The 15,903-nt window shown below is 38.1% G+C and overlaps 3 protein-coding genes across 3 annotated transcripts; 2 read left to right on the forward strand and 1 right to left on the reverse strand.

The window, feature by feature from the left end:
- LOC149006262 (exopolygalacturonase-like) lies at positions 1-2,347 on the reverse strand. Its single transcript, XM_089165378.1, has 4 exons — positions 2,344-2,347; positions 2,213-2,289; positions 827-1,135; positions 1-744 (listed from the first exon to the last, which is right to left on the reverse strand). The coding sequence occupies exons 1-4, from the start codon at positions 2,345-2,347 to the stop codon at positions 1-3; spliced, it is 1,134 nt and encodes a 377-aa protein (XP_089021504.1).
- A 509-nt stretch (positions 2,348-2,856) lies between these two features.
- Positions 2,857-12,315, forward strand: LOC149006263 (membrane-anchored ubiquitin-fold protein 3-like). Its single transcript, XM_089165322.1, has 4 exons — positions 2,857-3,053; positions 3,246-3,510; positions 8,600-8,770; positions 11,880-12,315. Exons 2-4 carry the CDS (start codon positions 3,381-3,383, stop codon positions 11,933-11,935), a joined length of 357 nt encoding a protein of 118 aa, XP_089021448.1. The 5' UTR covers positions 2,857-3,053; positions 3,246-3,380; the 3' UTR covers positions 11,936-12,315.
- A 1,828-nt stretch (positions 12,316-14,143) lies between these two features.
- Positions 14,144-15,459, forward strand: LOC149006264 (uncharacterized). The gene is made up of 2 exons (XM_089166605.1): positions 14,144-14,440; positions 14,545-15,459. The coding sequence occupies exons 1-2, from the start codon at positions 14,281-14,283 to the stop codon at positions 14,880-14,882; spliced, it is 498 nt and encodes a 165-aa protein (XP_089022731.1). The 5' UTR covers positions 14,144-14,280; the 3' UTR covers positions 14,883-15,459.
- Positions 15,460-15,903: the final 444 nt, after the last annotated feature.

Here is a 15,903-nt window from a genome sequence, read left to right on the forward strand (position 1 = left end):
CTATGACCTACACGTAGGTGGGTTTTGTCTACCTGAAAGAACAACATTAGCATGAGAACATATTGATTTGGCAGGTCCATTCTTCCCCTTATACAACAAATTCATATCTCCAATGTACAATTCACATGGCACTGCTTTGCTACCCACAATATTGACTACAACATTTGAAGCTGAAGTCCCTCTAATGTTCTTGAACTTGATGTTTTTCAGCTTAACAAGTGATGGTGATCTCTTGTCACACCTCATATATGGGCAATACTCTTGATCTACTACCACAGGATTGTAAACATTCTTAACAATAATGTTCTCAAAAGTGAGATCAGAAACCAGACCAGGTGGAGAGGAAGGCCATGTCTTGATTCTTATACCATTTGTAGTACCACTTAAGGCACAATACTTTACTGTGACTCCTACCACAGGATCTTCTTTTGGGTACTTACCTAAGCTTCCAATACTAATGCCATGTCCTGGTCCACAAAACACATGGGTGATGGTTATGTTCCGGCTCCCTGGACCGATAGAAATACAATCGTCGCCTGTGCTGATCACTGATTGAGTTATACTTATGAAAGATGAACTTCCTAAATGAATTCCATCTGTGTTGGGGCTATTCCCTGGTGCAATAATCCTAAGGCTTTGCATCTTTACACCATGGGATCCAAAAATGTTCATGTGAAAATTTTTACTATTCAAAGAAGTTATGCCTTCCACCCTTGCGTTGTTGATGAAATCAAATTTGAAATTCTGTTGGTCAGAGACAATACATAAACAACATTAAAACTTAGGAGAGTAAGAAAAATAGTGAAATGGAAGCTTAGAAGCTTACATAAGGGAATTGTTGGCAATGGGGGGTTTCTCGACAATCATTTTTCGCCCAAGCAATCTTTCCTTTGCCATCAAAAGTTCCTCCTCCAGAGACTGTCAAGCCATTGATATATTGGAAATTAATCCAACTACCATCTTTGAAGGCATTGGGATCCATTGGTGCTACCACATTGCCTTCAACCTGAAACTCAATTGATTTCCGGCATGGTCCAGCCAGAAGAACAGGACCCATGAAATAAGCTCCTTTAGGGATCAAAACTGTAGAGTCTACATGTGAAGCACAAGCATCTCTCCAAGCATTTGTAAGAGCCTGATCCAAGCATTTTCAACACATAATATTGTTATGATGACATAAAACTAAGGGAGTGTTTGGCTTGATTTTCATTTTTAATTTTTATTCGAATAGATATAAAAATAGTGTTTGGTAAAATTTATAGTCTTTTTCAATTTATAAAGGGTTGAAAAAAAAAACACAAAAAACGGAAAATAGGTCTCAACCCTTTTTGAAGAAAAATCATCACAGTACTGATTTTGAGCTAGATCTAAAATTCAGCTCGTTCAAGAACAAAAAAGAAGAGAATCGATCAGAATTTCAATGTGTTCTACTCCGATTCTCTTATTATCTGTTCGTCCCACAATCTTTGATATATGTTGTTGTTGATTACCAAGTTGCAGCTTAGGATTTCTTATGTTCAAGAGAAAATGTGGATGTGGTAAGAGAACAGATACAATTGTAAAGCTATGCCAGGTTTTTGAGTCATTGAAGCTTAGAATCCTTAGAGGCAACATCACTGCCTTTTCTGGGGAAGTACTATTGATGACAGCGTTGGTTTTTTTTTTTTTAGGCCAAGACAGCGTTCGTTGAGGTGGCTGGCCAACTGTTTTCCTTATTTGGAGGATGATGCTTGGGATATAAGGACATTGATCAGGAGCAGACAAGCGATATTCGAGACCATGCTAGTACGCCTTCAATTATTTTGCTTCAATTTAATGCGCATGATGACGGTCAAGAGAGATTTCTGATCCAACGGATCAAAATTTCACTTAACCGTACTTACTGAAGCAATTTCGCAAGTATTCTCAATTGGCATTATCATATTGTAGTCCTACAAGCAATTTGATCGTTATGTTTATTCATCATGCTTGTAGAGCGGTTCCAACCCATTTCTACTCCATGATTGTAGGTAGAAAATTATTTTATATTAGATATACCAAACATGTTTTTTAGTAAAAGAAAAATTGATTACCCAACTGTTTTTCTTTTCATATTTTGACCCAAAATGATTTTTTATACTACTTTTTAAGAAATATGCAAAAATAAAAAATGAAATCATAACAAACGCAAACTAACAAGAAAAAGAAAAATGGTTTTTAATGGTTCACATACCTTTCCGATATCTGTTCTACCGTCAGCCTTCGCACCGTACTTGGTCACATTGAAGAAATGTTTTGATAGAGCTTCTCCTGTAAACATTGAAAAACTAAAGAGCAAGACAACCCAAGTGCTAATTTTCAAACCCATTTTATCTTTTAACTCTTGACTTTTCATCTTCTACATTGCTGGTACTTGTGATTTATAGTGTAAAAGAAGAGCAATGAAAGAAACTTAAAAATATTTAAGGTAGGTGTGAGGAATTGAATTGATAATATTTGGAAAAGAGCATTGAAGGAAACATGATTAAATTCAAATTTTATATTATTCCTAATAATAGAAATGTAAGGAATTAAGGATTGGAATCCACTACCATAAATGAGTGAACCCAGTAGTGAAAACGGGTAACTGTGATTTCTTACTTCTTTTACACTTCCACGTGAAATCGGCCGCCATAACATACCCAAAAAAACCAAAAAAAAAGAAAAAAAAAAAATCGGCCGCCATAAATATTTTCACCTAAAATGTTAAAAATAATTTTTTTTATTAAGATAAAATTATTATTATTAGTTTTTAATTATAGTGATTTTTATTTTTATTTTAATAAAAAGCTGTCTCTGTTTACATTTTGGGGAGCTGGTCCGCACTCCATATGAGTCTAGTCAACGAAAGCCGGCACCGAAATGCCCATACACGGTAAGAGGCAAGACTCGTGCTGCATTCGTTATTTACGCTTTCAGTCCTAAATCTGTTTGCACTTGCACAACCGTGAACCGCATCGGAGTAAAAGAAGAGTACAAAAAAGCTAAAACAGAGAGCTTGGCTTCATGATTTTTCGATCTCCCTGTTCTAATCGGTAAGTTTCCATGATTTGTTTCTTTCGAAACTCTTCAACAACTCAATAAATTCTTGTATGCCGTAGCCCTAGTTCATCCATGTGTATGTTATTCGTTAACGATCGGTGTGATAAATCAGCTCGACGTTCCCTGTTTTCCGATGGATTGAATAGCGATACCCTAATTCACTCGTTTTTCTTCTGCACATTCAGGTTTCAGGTGTAGATTTTTCTTTTTTTCTTTTTTATTTTTATGCGGTGGATGATCTATCAGTCGGTAAGACGTAGTGGACGAAATTAGTCAGTGGATTGGTAGATCGGAGATTTTGAACAATTGGGAGAGACCTAATGCCAGACGAGGACCTGGTCGAGCTTAAGTTCCGCTTGTACGATGGAACAGACATCGGTCCGATCCGATATTCTTCAGCCTCGACGGTTGCTGTGCTCAAGGAAAGAATCGTTGCCGAATGGCCAAAAGGTTAGCAGCCTCTCTTTTTTCAATTTATGGTTGTCGTTCTAGTTCGTCGCCATGCGCGTGATACGATTTTATGTTGTTATCTGATTATTTCTTGCGGAACCGACTTGTAAGGGTTTGTAACTTTATAGTTTAGTTGCATATATACTCGACTAGCAGGTCGTTCTAATTATGCAGCCTAGATTTCTCTAGGTGGGTTGGATGAGTATTTTTGTGTTTCCTGACCAAATTATGTTATTGATTGGCCCCTTTCTGCTATGGGCAAGCTCATCAAATGTTGTGGTTCGGCTGATCTCTCAAAACTGTTATTTCTTTCCTCGGGGAATCACCGGTATTGGATTCTGTTGTCTATAGGTTCTCGTTATTTTAGTACTGCTCTGAGAGTAATTTGGGCGAAGGTTGTGCATCGTGTCCAAAAACGAGGAATTAAAGTTGGTAATGGCTGTTTTATTTAGGGTGCTGTGCTTGCCCTCACTGATCCCACACGTACAGGCCCCTGCTATAGTGAACTCTTTTCCCTTCGTGCATATATGATCTATTTACTTATTCTTATTCTGTTTTTTAGGGTTGTAACCGTTTTGCGCATATTCTGTAGCCCGTTTCCATTTTGGAGCAGTAGTAGAGTCAAAAGATGTTGGGATTTATAAATGTAGATATGGAAAGATTTTTTGTCAACCAGTCGAGATTGCTGTTGTTGAAGGGATGTGTTTTGTAAATTTGAAAACCTTTAAACTTTTAAATGTAAAAATCAAGTTTTGCTTTTACAGTTTTCAACCGTTTGATCTCTTTTGTTTATGTGGCTTAATCCTAGCCATCGGCAGCAGCGCTGCCGCAAATAAAAATCCTTTTGGGGGTCCAGGCTTATAACAATTCCTTTGAGGATAGAGAATGCTGGGCATTCATGTAGTCCCTACACCAGCATGGTAGGTAACCAATGAAAGTGTGCATAATGGCATTGGTCTGGATGCGGTTTTCTGTTTCAGTAGGGACTGGATGGTGTCTTTGTGCAAAGTTTTTTCTTTTAGGGTCTTCCAGAGGCTAGTTACCGTTTGTTGTCCCTTTAAAGATTACATTGTTCACTCATCAAGTTGTGGATGGACTTCTATACAAATGGGGACGCATATGTTGGGTTTATTTTTTATTCTGTAGTGAACCAAATAAGTACTATTGCCTTGTATGGGTTTGGTCATGTCTTAACATAGGTTTACATCTCCTTTGTCTTTCTTTCCTTGCTTTAGGCAACTTTTTTATTTTGTTCTCCTTGCACCCATGCCCCTTGTTCCACCTACTACCTCCTTTGCAACATAGTGATCAGAAGGGGAAAAAAATCACTCACCTCTTAATTTTTGGTACATACTTCAACCCTAGGGTAAAAAAATCACTTACCTCTTAATTTTTGGTACATACTTCAACCCTTCCATTGTATTAATGTAGATGGTGCAGGAGTCAAGCAAAGAAAGAAATAGGGAAGGAAAAGATATGTGTAGGAAGTAGTAGTATGCGATCATGAGTTATGACTTCGGTATTAGTTTTGATTTCAAGATTGAGAGGAGAAAACAATGATGGCTTGTCCAATGATGGAAGGAGGTCAAAGAAAAAAAATGAAGGACAAAAAGAACATAATGTACTTACATGAAAGGAAGGAGGTAAGTGATTTGTATCTTTTTGGTCTTTGTATTTCAAAGAAGATGACTGGGTAGAATGGAGCCCAAGGTTGCCAGAGGAGTAGAATAACGAAGGTGCATATGGCTTGGGAAGGAAGACAATGATGGCGTAAACTTAATATTGGAGTAAGGTATATATTTAATTCTTTTCGCCCTCCGCAAGAGGAAAATTGGTTTGCAATACACCCTAAAAGAAAAGAAGAGTTTCGGGTGAAACTCAACGATCATGAAAGATTTGCAGCTCCCATTCTCAATATGGCCCCATTGTATTTCATATATCTTCTTAATATCCTTCTCCACGTAGTGGGCTGTGGGACTAAAGCTGCCAAGGTATCTCTTTCTCCATTCTTCATCCACTGGTCAATGGCTACATAGCGACTGAATGTGAACTTTAATAGGGGCATAAGTATAACAAGACATGGCTATATCATGACTTATGTCTATGACCACAGGTAGGAGACCTCACAAGATCTCGTGAGATATCCCACTTTTTCCATTTAACTGGACGAGACGATTTGCTTTGTATTGGGTCTTGTGTCGTAACTTTGATGATCAAATCATTTTTTGAATTCTATAGATCATGTGTTTTGACCATTAATGTATGAGTATATGATGTGTAAATAGTCTTTTTCAAGGTTTCACTTTAGTGGGGTCTGGACTCTGAAGTGAAACTCTCATTTACACTTTTTCTTTTTCATAAATCTGAGGTCATCAGTGTGTTCAGAAGAGCTGAAACAGGTTGTGCAGGAAGTTTCAGTCCAAACGGCTTTAAAAATTCTACCAACTTAGTGAGATCAAGCCAAATCACTTTTTTGAGTTGGTGAAATTGGCATGCACTCGTTAGTAAAGATAAGATTGTAAACCTGCTCTGGGACAGAAGGATTTGAACCTTTGAGTTGCGGGATCAAAACCAGATGCCTTACCACTTGGCCACGCCCCATTTTGATCTACTTAAAACATGTTGATGACCAGAAAAAATGTTTGACTTGGGCTGGTTATAAGTTAACCCAATTGGACTATTTAAGGGTCTTTTGAACAGGCCATGTAGGGTAATGCTTTGGTTATAGCAGGTGGTTAGGGTAAAGATAGATCAAATGAGAGATTAGGGGAAGAACCATCAAGAATAAATGTAATTCAAAGTCTAAAGATCATGAAAATTACTTATTTTTGGAAGAAAAAAAAATCATTTAAGTAGGGGTCAACCTTGTTGTATGGAGAATAAAACGGGGAAGAGGACACAGAATGGAAATGGATCATCCAATTTGCTAGGGTCCTGGAATGATAGAGAATTTTCTCAGTATTTCATCTAGTATGAGAAGTTCAGATTGGATTTTAGCTTTTGGTTTTTCTTTTGTTCAATTACGGATCAGTTTGTTATATATCATAAATGTTACAGTCAAAATCGCAAACAATAGTGAGAGCGAGACTGTTGGCATTGGAACCATACAGTTCTGCATGTTTGATGGGATTATGAGAACCTTGTCTATAGTTAACATGTTCTAGATCGAGGAAAAATCTAATTTCATTGGGACCATAGGATTGTGATGGTTTAAGTCTTTGAGACGCTTATCTGAAGGTGTTCCTGGGGTTTCAAGAGCACCAATGGTTGTGATGCAAGGACTGATGATCAAGAATTTGTACCTACTTGCAAGAAGTGTTTAAATTGGTGAAGTTACCATTGGAACTCAAGCAAAGCTTTTCAGACCATAAACACATGCAGGCTTGGAGAGAAGTGGGTCTCTATAGCTTTTGATTTAGTTAGAAGTGGTGACCACTCCTGTTGGGTTGTAGAGGTAGGAGGTGGAGTCTCCTCACATTTTTTTTTGACGGTGAATTGCGTGTGATACACTTGGTTAGGGTGGTGGCCATGCTGGTTTGGGTATTGGCAGACATGTAGAGACAACACTGAAGTTTTTAGAATCAACATCAAAGCCGGTCTTCTCTTGGTAGCCTTGCGAACTCCAAACCAACCATAGAGAAGCTTATAAATAAGAGATTTGGAGAGAGGAGAGCTCACAATCTTCACTGTGAGCCGCCACAGAAGCCGGGGACTTCTTCCCCTCTTCTCTTCTCCTTTTCTCTTCATATTTCTTCTTTAAATTTCATGGTATCACAGCTTATGCTGCTGTAGATCCCCAATCAAGCTTCTCCTTCATTCAAAAACAATTCTGCTAGACATAGAAGAGGCTGACTGAGACTGGTAAGAAGCAATTGTAATACTTTCTGCAATTTAGGGGGGAGCAGCACCTGAAGCTGCAAATTTCTGGATAATGAGACAATGAGGTAAGAAGTTCATTAAACCTTATTTTCTGGTTTTGATCTTGCTGGTTGTATGTTGTGCAACTTCTGGATCTCCCTCTTTTTGAAGTTTTGGATGGTGTTTTTACCCCAGATTTGTTGACTTGGTAGTAGGTTGAGTGGAAAATATTCTTACCCATTTTTTGGACCCAGAAGTTGTAAATATCTCTGTTGATTGACTGCTTCAATATCAGCATCATTATTCCTAGAAGAATTTCTTGTTTCTTGAGAAGGAATTTGACATATTTCAGGGGGCTTAAACGAAATAGTTTGAAAACTGTGGGGGTGTATATGTGATATGCTTGTACCTTTTTTTGTGTGGAATTTGTTCTCACTTTCGCTCTTTTTTCATAGCGTGAGAGATGTAAATGTGCTGCACTGGCTTCTACCTTAAAAGAAGTTGTCTGATTTAATTTGAATGTAGCGTTATTCTGGAAGTCAAATGGGCTAGTTAATGCCTGTAATCCTAGTTTTGGAGGTCTACAGGGTTTTCAAAACTGAATCACAAAAATACATGGTAGATTGGATAGAGCTGAGGTTTTGTGGAAAGCTGAGCCTGGAGGTCCCTTGCTCACATGTGAAGTGTCAGCAAATACAGAGTTCCAAGTAGCAAAATGAGGTCTTGAAACTCCACTCAAAAAATGGAATTTCTTCAAAAGGGAATGGGTAGCTGAGAATACAATGGATATATCCATACATGATACATATTGTTTTAATTCCTGAGATTTGACATGTAATCATTATCACAATATCAGCCTTCCAATGAAATCACTTGTATTTGAAATTTTGTTGCCTTGATTGTTTCGCATGTAGGCATCATTTGTTTTGTATTTGAACCCCATGTCAGTAGTGATGGTCCGATGATACATTTGACAATAAATAATAGGAGCATCGTTTTGGGGGGAAAACAATAATGCATTCATCCTGAAAGGATTCCTATTACAGTTTGATGGTGGATGGAATGGATGTTGGTTAGAGCATTTGCTAAACCCTGCTTTTTCATTGACTAAAATCTGGGGTGTTCAGTTTTTGAGCTTTTTACTTGATTTTTTACCTGCAGGTTTAAGGATAGTTTCTAGTTCTTCATTGCTGCCATGTTATGTTATCTTGACTTGTAATGTTCAACGCAGACAAAAAAATTATACCAAAAGCGGCGAATGATGTCAAACTGATATGTGCTGGGAAAATCTTGGAGAACTACAAGACCGTTGGCCAGTGTAGAGAACCTTTTGGTGGGCTCCCAGGAGGAGTCATCACCATGCATGTTGTAGTTCAGCCCTCTCTAGCAAAGACAAAAACAGGTAGTTGCATCTAACTCTCAGGGGCCTTTCTTGTTAGATTGTTATTTGGGTTAGAACTCGGAAAAGATCTTTAAAGTTTGTGAAGAGCACATGATAACAATATCCTTCATGCTGTTTGCTGTCTCCATGATTTCTGATTTTGAGAATTTAGATTGTTTTGGATTCTGAAGACTTGGTCCATATTTCACTGCGTATATATATATGGTGTAGAATGTAGATTCTCAAGTCTGTTGATTTTATTTAGGTGTATACCATAACCATCTGATTGAGGATGAAGTTTCTAATGGTTAAGTTTGTGCTAAATCTGATGTCAAACATGTCTGATTTTCAAAGAATAACTTCTTTCTGGAGTAGTATGAGAAATAAAAGTAAAAGATCCAGAATATTGGCGAGGTGGTAAAGCGGAGAGACAAAAGGGGATCAATGGTGGTAACTGTGAGGAAAGAGATCATAATGTTATAGACTGAACAACAGAGGAGACGGTCTTACTAGCCTTTTAAAAGTGAAGGATAACTGCCAGACGAGGAGAGGAGAAAAAGAATGCTATTGAATTGTAAAAAATAAGGAGACACTGAAGGAGAAAGAAAGAAATAAGAATAGGAAGGACTTTACTAAGATGGAGGGCTAGAGAAATAATGTGAGAGGAAAAAGAAGTCCAACCGTGGAGAGGGAGAGGGAGAGGGAGTACCGGCAAATTTGGCAACAACCAATTGTCCAGAATCAAAATCGGATCTCTCTATTTGTTATAGATCAGCAGGTGGGGGTGTTGGGTGATCTAGGTTCTCACTGACGCACTTATTCTTTGAACAACAAAAGTAGATAGAATTTCTTACTAGCCTACTATAACTACAAAGAGGATTCCTTGGATAGCTAGGATAATTTACTAAGTTGGAATATACGCTTGGGACAAGAATAGAATAATTTTTGTGCACTTCTCATTCCCCCACTTTTACTCAATAAATTTCAATTCATTACAATAAAACACTAGGGAATTAGAAGTCCATACCCCATAGATATTAGAGCAAATTGCATATACACCCCTGGATTTGCAAACTTACATTTATACCCTGGGGATTTATTCAATTACAAACCCCTTATGCCTAAACAATGTTAGTTTAAATAGATAAAAGCCATAATAGTCCTTGGCAAATTTAGAATAGAATTTGAAAAATACCAGGTCAAGTCCAAAAATTTAAGGAATTGGATGTCTTGCCCAATTTGGATAAAGACAGCAGCAATGGAATTGTCTTTCCCGAGATTTAAAAAGCTACAGAAATTTACAATTGGGAAGAAAAGATAATATCCAACGGAGATTTGAACCTGTTAACATAGATTCCATATAGAGATCTGAATCTGTATTCCCATGCTGGAGTTTCTCCTACAAACTGAGTTTGGATCTAATGGTGAATGCTTTACCCTTTCTTTGCTTATTCTGCTGATGCCGATGTTCTCTCTGGATTACGTGCTCTACAGAGAGAACCCGGGTGTGATGGACACTGGTAATGGACTGCACTACTTCAATCTCTTCAGATCACCCGTTCTTCAGAGAGAACCCGGGTATGGTGAATGCTGGTAATGGACTGCTCTATTGTAATCTCTTTGGCGTGCAAGTTGATGAGGATATCTGTGGCCATGCCAACCTTGAAGTACGACTATCTAAGAATGATGGTGACCGAGACTGGTTGGCCTTCCAAGGGAAACGAGAAAGAGAAGAGTGCTAGCGTGGAGAACACTGCAGCTTACAATGGTACTCCTGTGTGTTACATTCTCACAGGTGGAGAACTCCATTGAGTCCCAAGGCAGACATTAGGTTGCTCTGTTCAACAAGATCAAAAAGCCTGGTATGAGCTCAGAGAGTAGGCTTTTCCACCCAAACGAGGAGAAGGTGTATGATATACTGTTCACACTACAGCAGGTGAAACAGCAGGGACCCATGAGCAGCGGCAGAGGGAAAAACCAGTTGTCACCTGTAAGCATTGGAGGAAGCAATAGCATATCAAATTATGATTTGATCTAGACGAATGAAACATTTTCTCCTCTAGCTTTCAAGAAGTGAACAAAAGGAGAAAGAAGAATAACTGGATTTTCAGTTCACATTCCTTCTTCTATTCTCCCATACACTGTTCCTCACCTTTCTGGGAAAGAAATAAACTTTCTGATTCTGCTAGACCTGGGATTGAAATTCATTAATGTGGGGAAAACAGTGGAGGTGGTTGGGGTTGCAAGAAAAGCAGGTGGAGGAAGGGGCTGTAGAGGTGGGCTGGAGAGGGTGGGAGCACTAGGGTTGTTGAAGGAGGTGCAAGTTAGAGATATTTTGAATAAAATAGCCTTGTTTAAGATAAAGGGCAGTTTGGTTAAAGTAATTTTAATTAGTGAAGGTATTTTGGGAATTTTAAAAATACACTGGATGTTGATTCATTTCTTAACCCTGTTATTCTAACAGTAGGGTGCAGTTGATATATAATCTGAAACACGGGCTGTAACGTATTAGTATAAATTTAGGTTTGCAAATCCAGGCGGGGTGTGTACATGTGTTTTTCTCTAGATATTCAAATAGGACCAATTTTTGGACTGTGATTGCATTACCATCTCAAGTATTTTTTATTCCATATGTTTCTCATCATCTGTGATATTGTTTCTCTTTTCAGCCCTCCGTGATAAAATTTCAGCTTTGGTTTGTAAATGAAATGAAAATAATGATTCTATAGGCTATCAAAACATTTCGTATAAGCTATTGATTGTATCTTTTTCATTTTTGTGAGCTACAGTTGTTTCTTTTATATGTCTTGAAAAAAATGTTAGTCAATTGGAAAAAGAGTATGACTTACTAAAAATTGTAAAAATTCATTATTCCTGCTGAGTTGGTAAAGATACAAAGGATAGCCTAGGGTTATCTTGTACCCAAAACCCTAGCAGCGGTTTAACATATTGGGTTTACTTCTAGGAGGGAGAAGTTTAAATAGGCTAATCAATGAAAAAACTATCTGAAGCCCCTGATTATTGAATAACTTGAATTGGAAACACAACCAAGGAGATATGTGTTGGTAGAGATTTCCTTGTACAAAGGTATTGTTGCTGAGAATTACTTATGCTGTTTGCCTGTGTACAGAAAAGAAGGTCGACGACTCCCCAAAGAAAAGTGTATGTTCATGCTCCATTTTGTAATAGAAGTATGGGATTGGCAAACGCAAGGTTGGTACTCTTGGTACTTAGGTTCATTTCTTCAGCCAAGAGTAGCTGGAAAGACACAGCATGGTCTCGATCCATTGGAAGGATGTTTATATTGTATAAGTGGTGGTTTATGTACTTACTCACCTATCCTCTCCTAATTTCTGAGAGTGGATTCATGTGTCCAGTTGGCCATTTATTCATACCAACAGATTCCTGGTTTTTTGAGGTAGTATTTCTGCTATTTATCTTGTGGATGTTATGTTGGTGTGAGAGATAATGCTTTACAATGCGGGCAAGAATCACGAACCTAACTGGAGTTGAAGTAGAGCTTTTCATCTGACGTGTAATGAATTTCTGTGGCTGGTTATATTTTCTGTTACTTGTATTGTCATTGTTTTACTTTTAAGAATTCTGAATTCATGCTTGGCGTAAGAGAGTGATATATGAGGATGTAGGCTTGTCTAATGTAATTTTTTTTTTTTTGGGGTGGGGGTTGTTTAGGGTTGTGAGGGGGCTTAATTTAATGCGCAGCACTGAGCTGCCTAATGGCATTCAAAGTGGTGATATCAACCACCAATGTGTTTGTTTTTTCAGTGAAAAGAAAAAGCAAAATGGCACTACTTTTGATTCTCACCGTTCGCAGTCAGTGCTGCATTATTATGTGTGACGATTTGTGTAGGTTTAATTAATGGGATTTCCTCCAATATGTAGGTTTTGGTTCATTCATTGGTGGGTTTTAGTTGTATGGTCTGGTGCTTGAGCAAGCGCGATGTCTATCCATGCGAGGCTTGTTGCAATCTAACCGAGTTTATCCCTAAAATGTTGGTTGAGAAGACGTAATTTTCATTTCTCATCACTGAATCTTTTGTTATGGCCCGTTTTTAAATCGAAGTAACCTGCCTCCATTGTACTCGGATCCAGCCTCTAATCTAATTGCCATGGAAACCGTAGTTGCTTAGTTTTCGAATTTTATAGAGCTTTCTAGCCCTATATACACCGGATTTGAATTTGGTTCAAGAATTGCGCTCTCCTTAATCCCCTTCAACTTTGAGCTCCATTATAGTCTGTAACAACTAAATACCAATTAGTGTAGCAGTAACAGAGCAAAACAAAGAGACTTGTCATATCAACCATTCTAGGGAAATAAATTTTTTTTTTTGGTACTGGTGCTTTTTTAATACTGGAAATGAAATGTCACCGGATGGGTGTGAACCCAAGACCTTTCCATGGGAATTTGGGTTTTTAACCGCTCTACTAACCCACCATTGACAGGGAAAGAATATTATTGGAAGGAGGGAAGTTATATTGGACTCGGTAACCTTCAATTTATTTGGTGTGGACTTGACAGAGGCCCTGAGAAATGTGCTGCTAATTCTCTACCATGTTGCCTCTAGGTAGAGTGTCGGTGCAGAGAGAAAGGAATCCGGCGTTTTATTTTTAAAATTTTTAAATTATCAAACTTTTCAATGTGAAAAAAAAAATTTATTTACATTCATACCCTGCATTTTTTTCTTTCTTGCAACTGTGATGGATTATTTGTCGTATGCATGGCTAGATAGATCACAATGGCTGGTTGCTGGCTGCAGCCGTTGTGAAACCTTTCAAGGATCTAGTTTTCTGTTAAATAACCTCACTTTGAGGGAAGTTGGTCAAAATTTCATATCATTGGCTTGGGAAGAATCAGCTACTAAAGAGATTCAGAACTTCTGAGAGATAAGTGCAGTCATGAGCAGCCAATCAAGCTGCTTTTAGGCGTTGGTAGAAATTGGCTTGCTAGGGGCAGTTTGAACTGCCCCGCTGGTTAATTTAGTTTGAGTGAGTTTTCCCATCGGATCAATCTCTAGTTTAACTTCCAAGCATACCTGATCGTATCAAATGGCAGGAAAGTGCAGTTCTTTAATTGCAAAAATGGGAAGCAGTACTGTTTTTGGAAATCATTGAACCGTTTTCCAAATGGGAAGTGACGCCAAAGCAGGCAAAGACAAGAGTTAGGGGCCAAAGTTGCACTGAGAAACATTAATTCTGGATATTCCTTCCCATCATCAGTTGTCCCATTCGTCTCCAAATCAATCATCTCCACCCGTGATCTATGAATGGCAGCCATAACCCATAAACACAGTGCCCCCATCTGTAGCTCTACAATCTGCCAAGAGGATCACTCACATGTCTTTGTTTCTAGTGGAAGAATTATAGATCGCACTTCCCACACCAACCCAGTCACGGGTTCATTCCATTCCAGAAGAATGAATATTGAATATAATACCAAATTCTTCGACTACATTGATATCAATGCTTCATAACCCATCTCATCTCATCTTGTGCCCATTTCATCAGCTGCAATGGATGCAAAGTTTCTTGTTTTCGCTGCTACTTCTCTGTTGATTGCCTCACTTTCTCATGGAACCACCCACTCCCCAGCTACGGTTGTCGTTATGGGCGTCGTTTACTGTGATACTTGCTCCAACAATACTTTTTCCAGACACAGTTACTTCTTATCAGGTAATTAAAGTTCAAGGACCGCAAGCATATATAGCTTAATTCTTCTGCAGATCCTCCTCCTAGACATTCATTCTTTTCCAATGTTAACAAATTATCTGTAACAGGTGTGAAAGTTCATGTGGACTGCGAATTGTTTGCAAGCTCACCAACAACCACAGAGCACCTCTCGTTCTCAGTCAACAGAACAACAGATAAATTTGGTGTTTATAAGTTGGAAATCGCTTCTGTTGATGGGTTTCAGTGTGCAGAAAGTCATACAATTCAGACTTTTTGTAAAGCTAGCTTGATTGGAAGCTCAACTTCTTCCTGCAACGTTCCTGGCCTGAAGACCACAGCAGAAGGGATGGTTATCAAGTCAAAACAGGTTAATCTCTGTATTTACAGTTTGGGTGTTTTGAACTACAAACCACCAAAGAGAAATAAGATGCTGTGTGGCAACTAGAGAGAGAGAGAGGGAAGACCACCAATGTCCCCAACCAAACAGATTTTCCAGGCCTTACTATTTGGTTTTCCTTTCCCTCCTATCCATGGAGTAGCACATTTTTGTTCATTTTAACAGGAGAACCCAAGGCTTGTGTCCATGCTTTTTCGCATAATAGTTCTTGATTGGATCATTCAATTGCTGTTGTAAACAAAACTTGTAGCACAAAGAGTTGGTTTTCAAAGCCCTGCTAATTGGAAATCACATCACAAATTGCCAATATAAACGTCACTTTGACTGAAAAAGCCCTTAGTTTTTCTTGGGTAAATTGGATATCCACTACAGAGGGATGGCAAGAGAAGCACAAGACAATGCGATTACAATAGCCAAGAAGCAGAAGAGTAGAGTTTCGCCATGTTGTCTTTCCTGCCTTAAATAGGGTTCAGGTGGTGGTCAAATGGTCCAACTCACTCCAAAGTGGTTTCCCTCTCCAAAGTGGCTTGGTAGTAAAAATAGGGCCTTTCTAGCTTTAGAAATAATTGGCTAGAAAAAACCAAGGATCTACATCCTCTGTAATTTTTTTCTTACAATTCATCAGTGCCCCCACTCAAAAAAAATAATAGAAAATTTATTGTAAGAAATATGTTTAAAATTATTTATTATTTTTATTTAAATATATGTTTTAATCATGTCATTTACCTTATGATTTCTATAACAAAAATTTTAGTCTCACATCAAACAGAAAAGAACTGATTATCTCGTTTATATACAATAATGATTTATGTAATATATCTGTGGGATTATGAATCGAACCCCTGTGCAGCATCCATGACACAAGTTATATAACTATATATTAATTAATATTAATAATTCTATATGACTTGAAGATAAATGAGTCAAAAGCCAGACTGAGCATTCTGCAGTCATGAATAATGTTCTGAATTACCCATATTAGAGCTTTCTTCACTGAGATTCACAGACTAATTGGACTGTCTGTGACTGCACACAAGAAATAAATGTTGGCACACTTCATCCAAATATG

The sequence above is a fragment of the Hakea prostrata genome, chromosome 8 (assembly GCF_041222555.1).
Source record: "Hakea prostrata isolate BN-2017 chromosome 8, UWA_Hpros_2, whole genome shotgun sequence".
Lineage (NCBI taxonomy): Eukaryota > Viridiplantae > Streptophyta > Magnoliopsida > Proteales > Proteaceae > Hakea > Hakea prostrata.

Bases quoted from the DNA above. Each gene is read 5' to 3' on its own strand.
- LOC149006263 (XM_089165322.1), top strand. From the start codon at position 3,381: ATGCCAGACGAGGACCTGGTCGAGCTTAAGTTCCGCTTGTACGATGGA. The intron at 3,511-8,599 runs GTTAGCAGCCTC...TGTTCAACGCAG, and splicing joins CGTTGCCGAATGGCCAAAAG to ACAAAAAAATTATACCAAAA. The intron at 8,771-11,879 runs GTAGTTGCATCT...GCCTGTGTACAG, and splicing joins TCTAGCAAAGACAAAAACAG to AAAAGAAGGTCGACGACTCC.
- LOC149006264 (XM_089166605.1), top strand. From the start codon at position 14,281: ATGGATGCAAAGTTTCTTGTTTTCGCTGCTACTTCTCTGTTGATTGCC. The intron at 14,441-14,544 runs GTAATTAAAGTT...TATCTGTAACAG, and splicing joins ACACAGTTACTTCTTATCAG to GTGTGAAAGTTCATGTGGAC.
- LOC149006262 (XM_089165378.1), bottom strand. The intron at 1,136-2,212 runs GTATGTGAACCA...TGCTTGGATCAG, and splicing joins GTAGAACAGATATCGGAAAG to GCTCTTACAAATGCTTGGAG. The intron at 745-826 runs GTAAGCTTCTAA...TCTGACCAACAG, and splicing joins ATTGCCAACAATTCCCTTAT to AATTTCAAATTTGATTTCAT.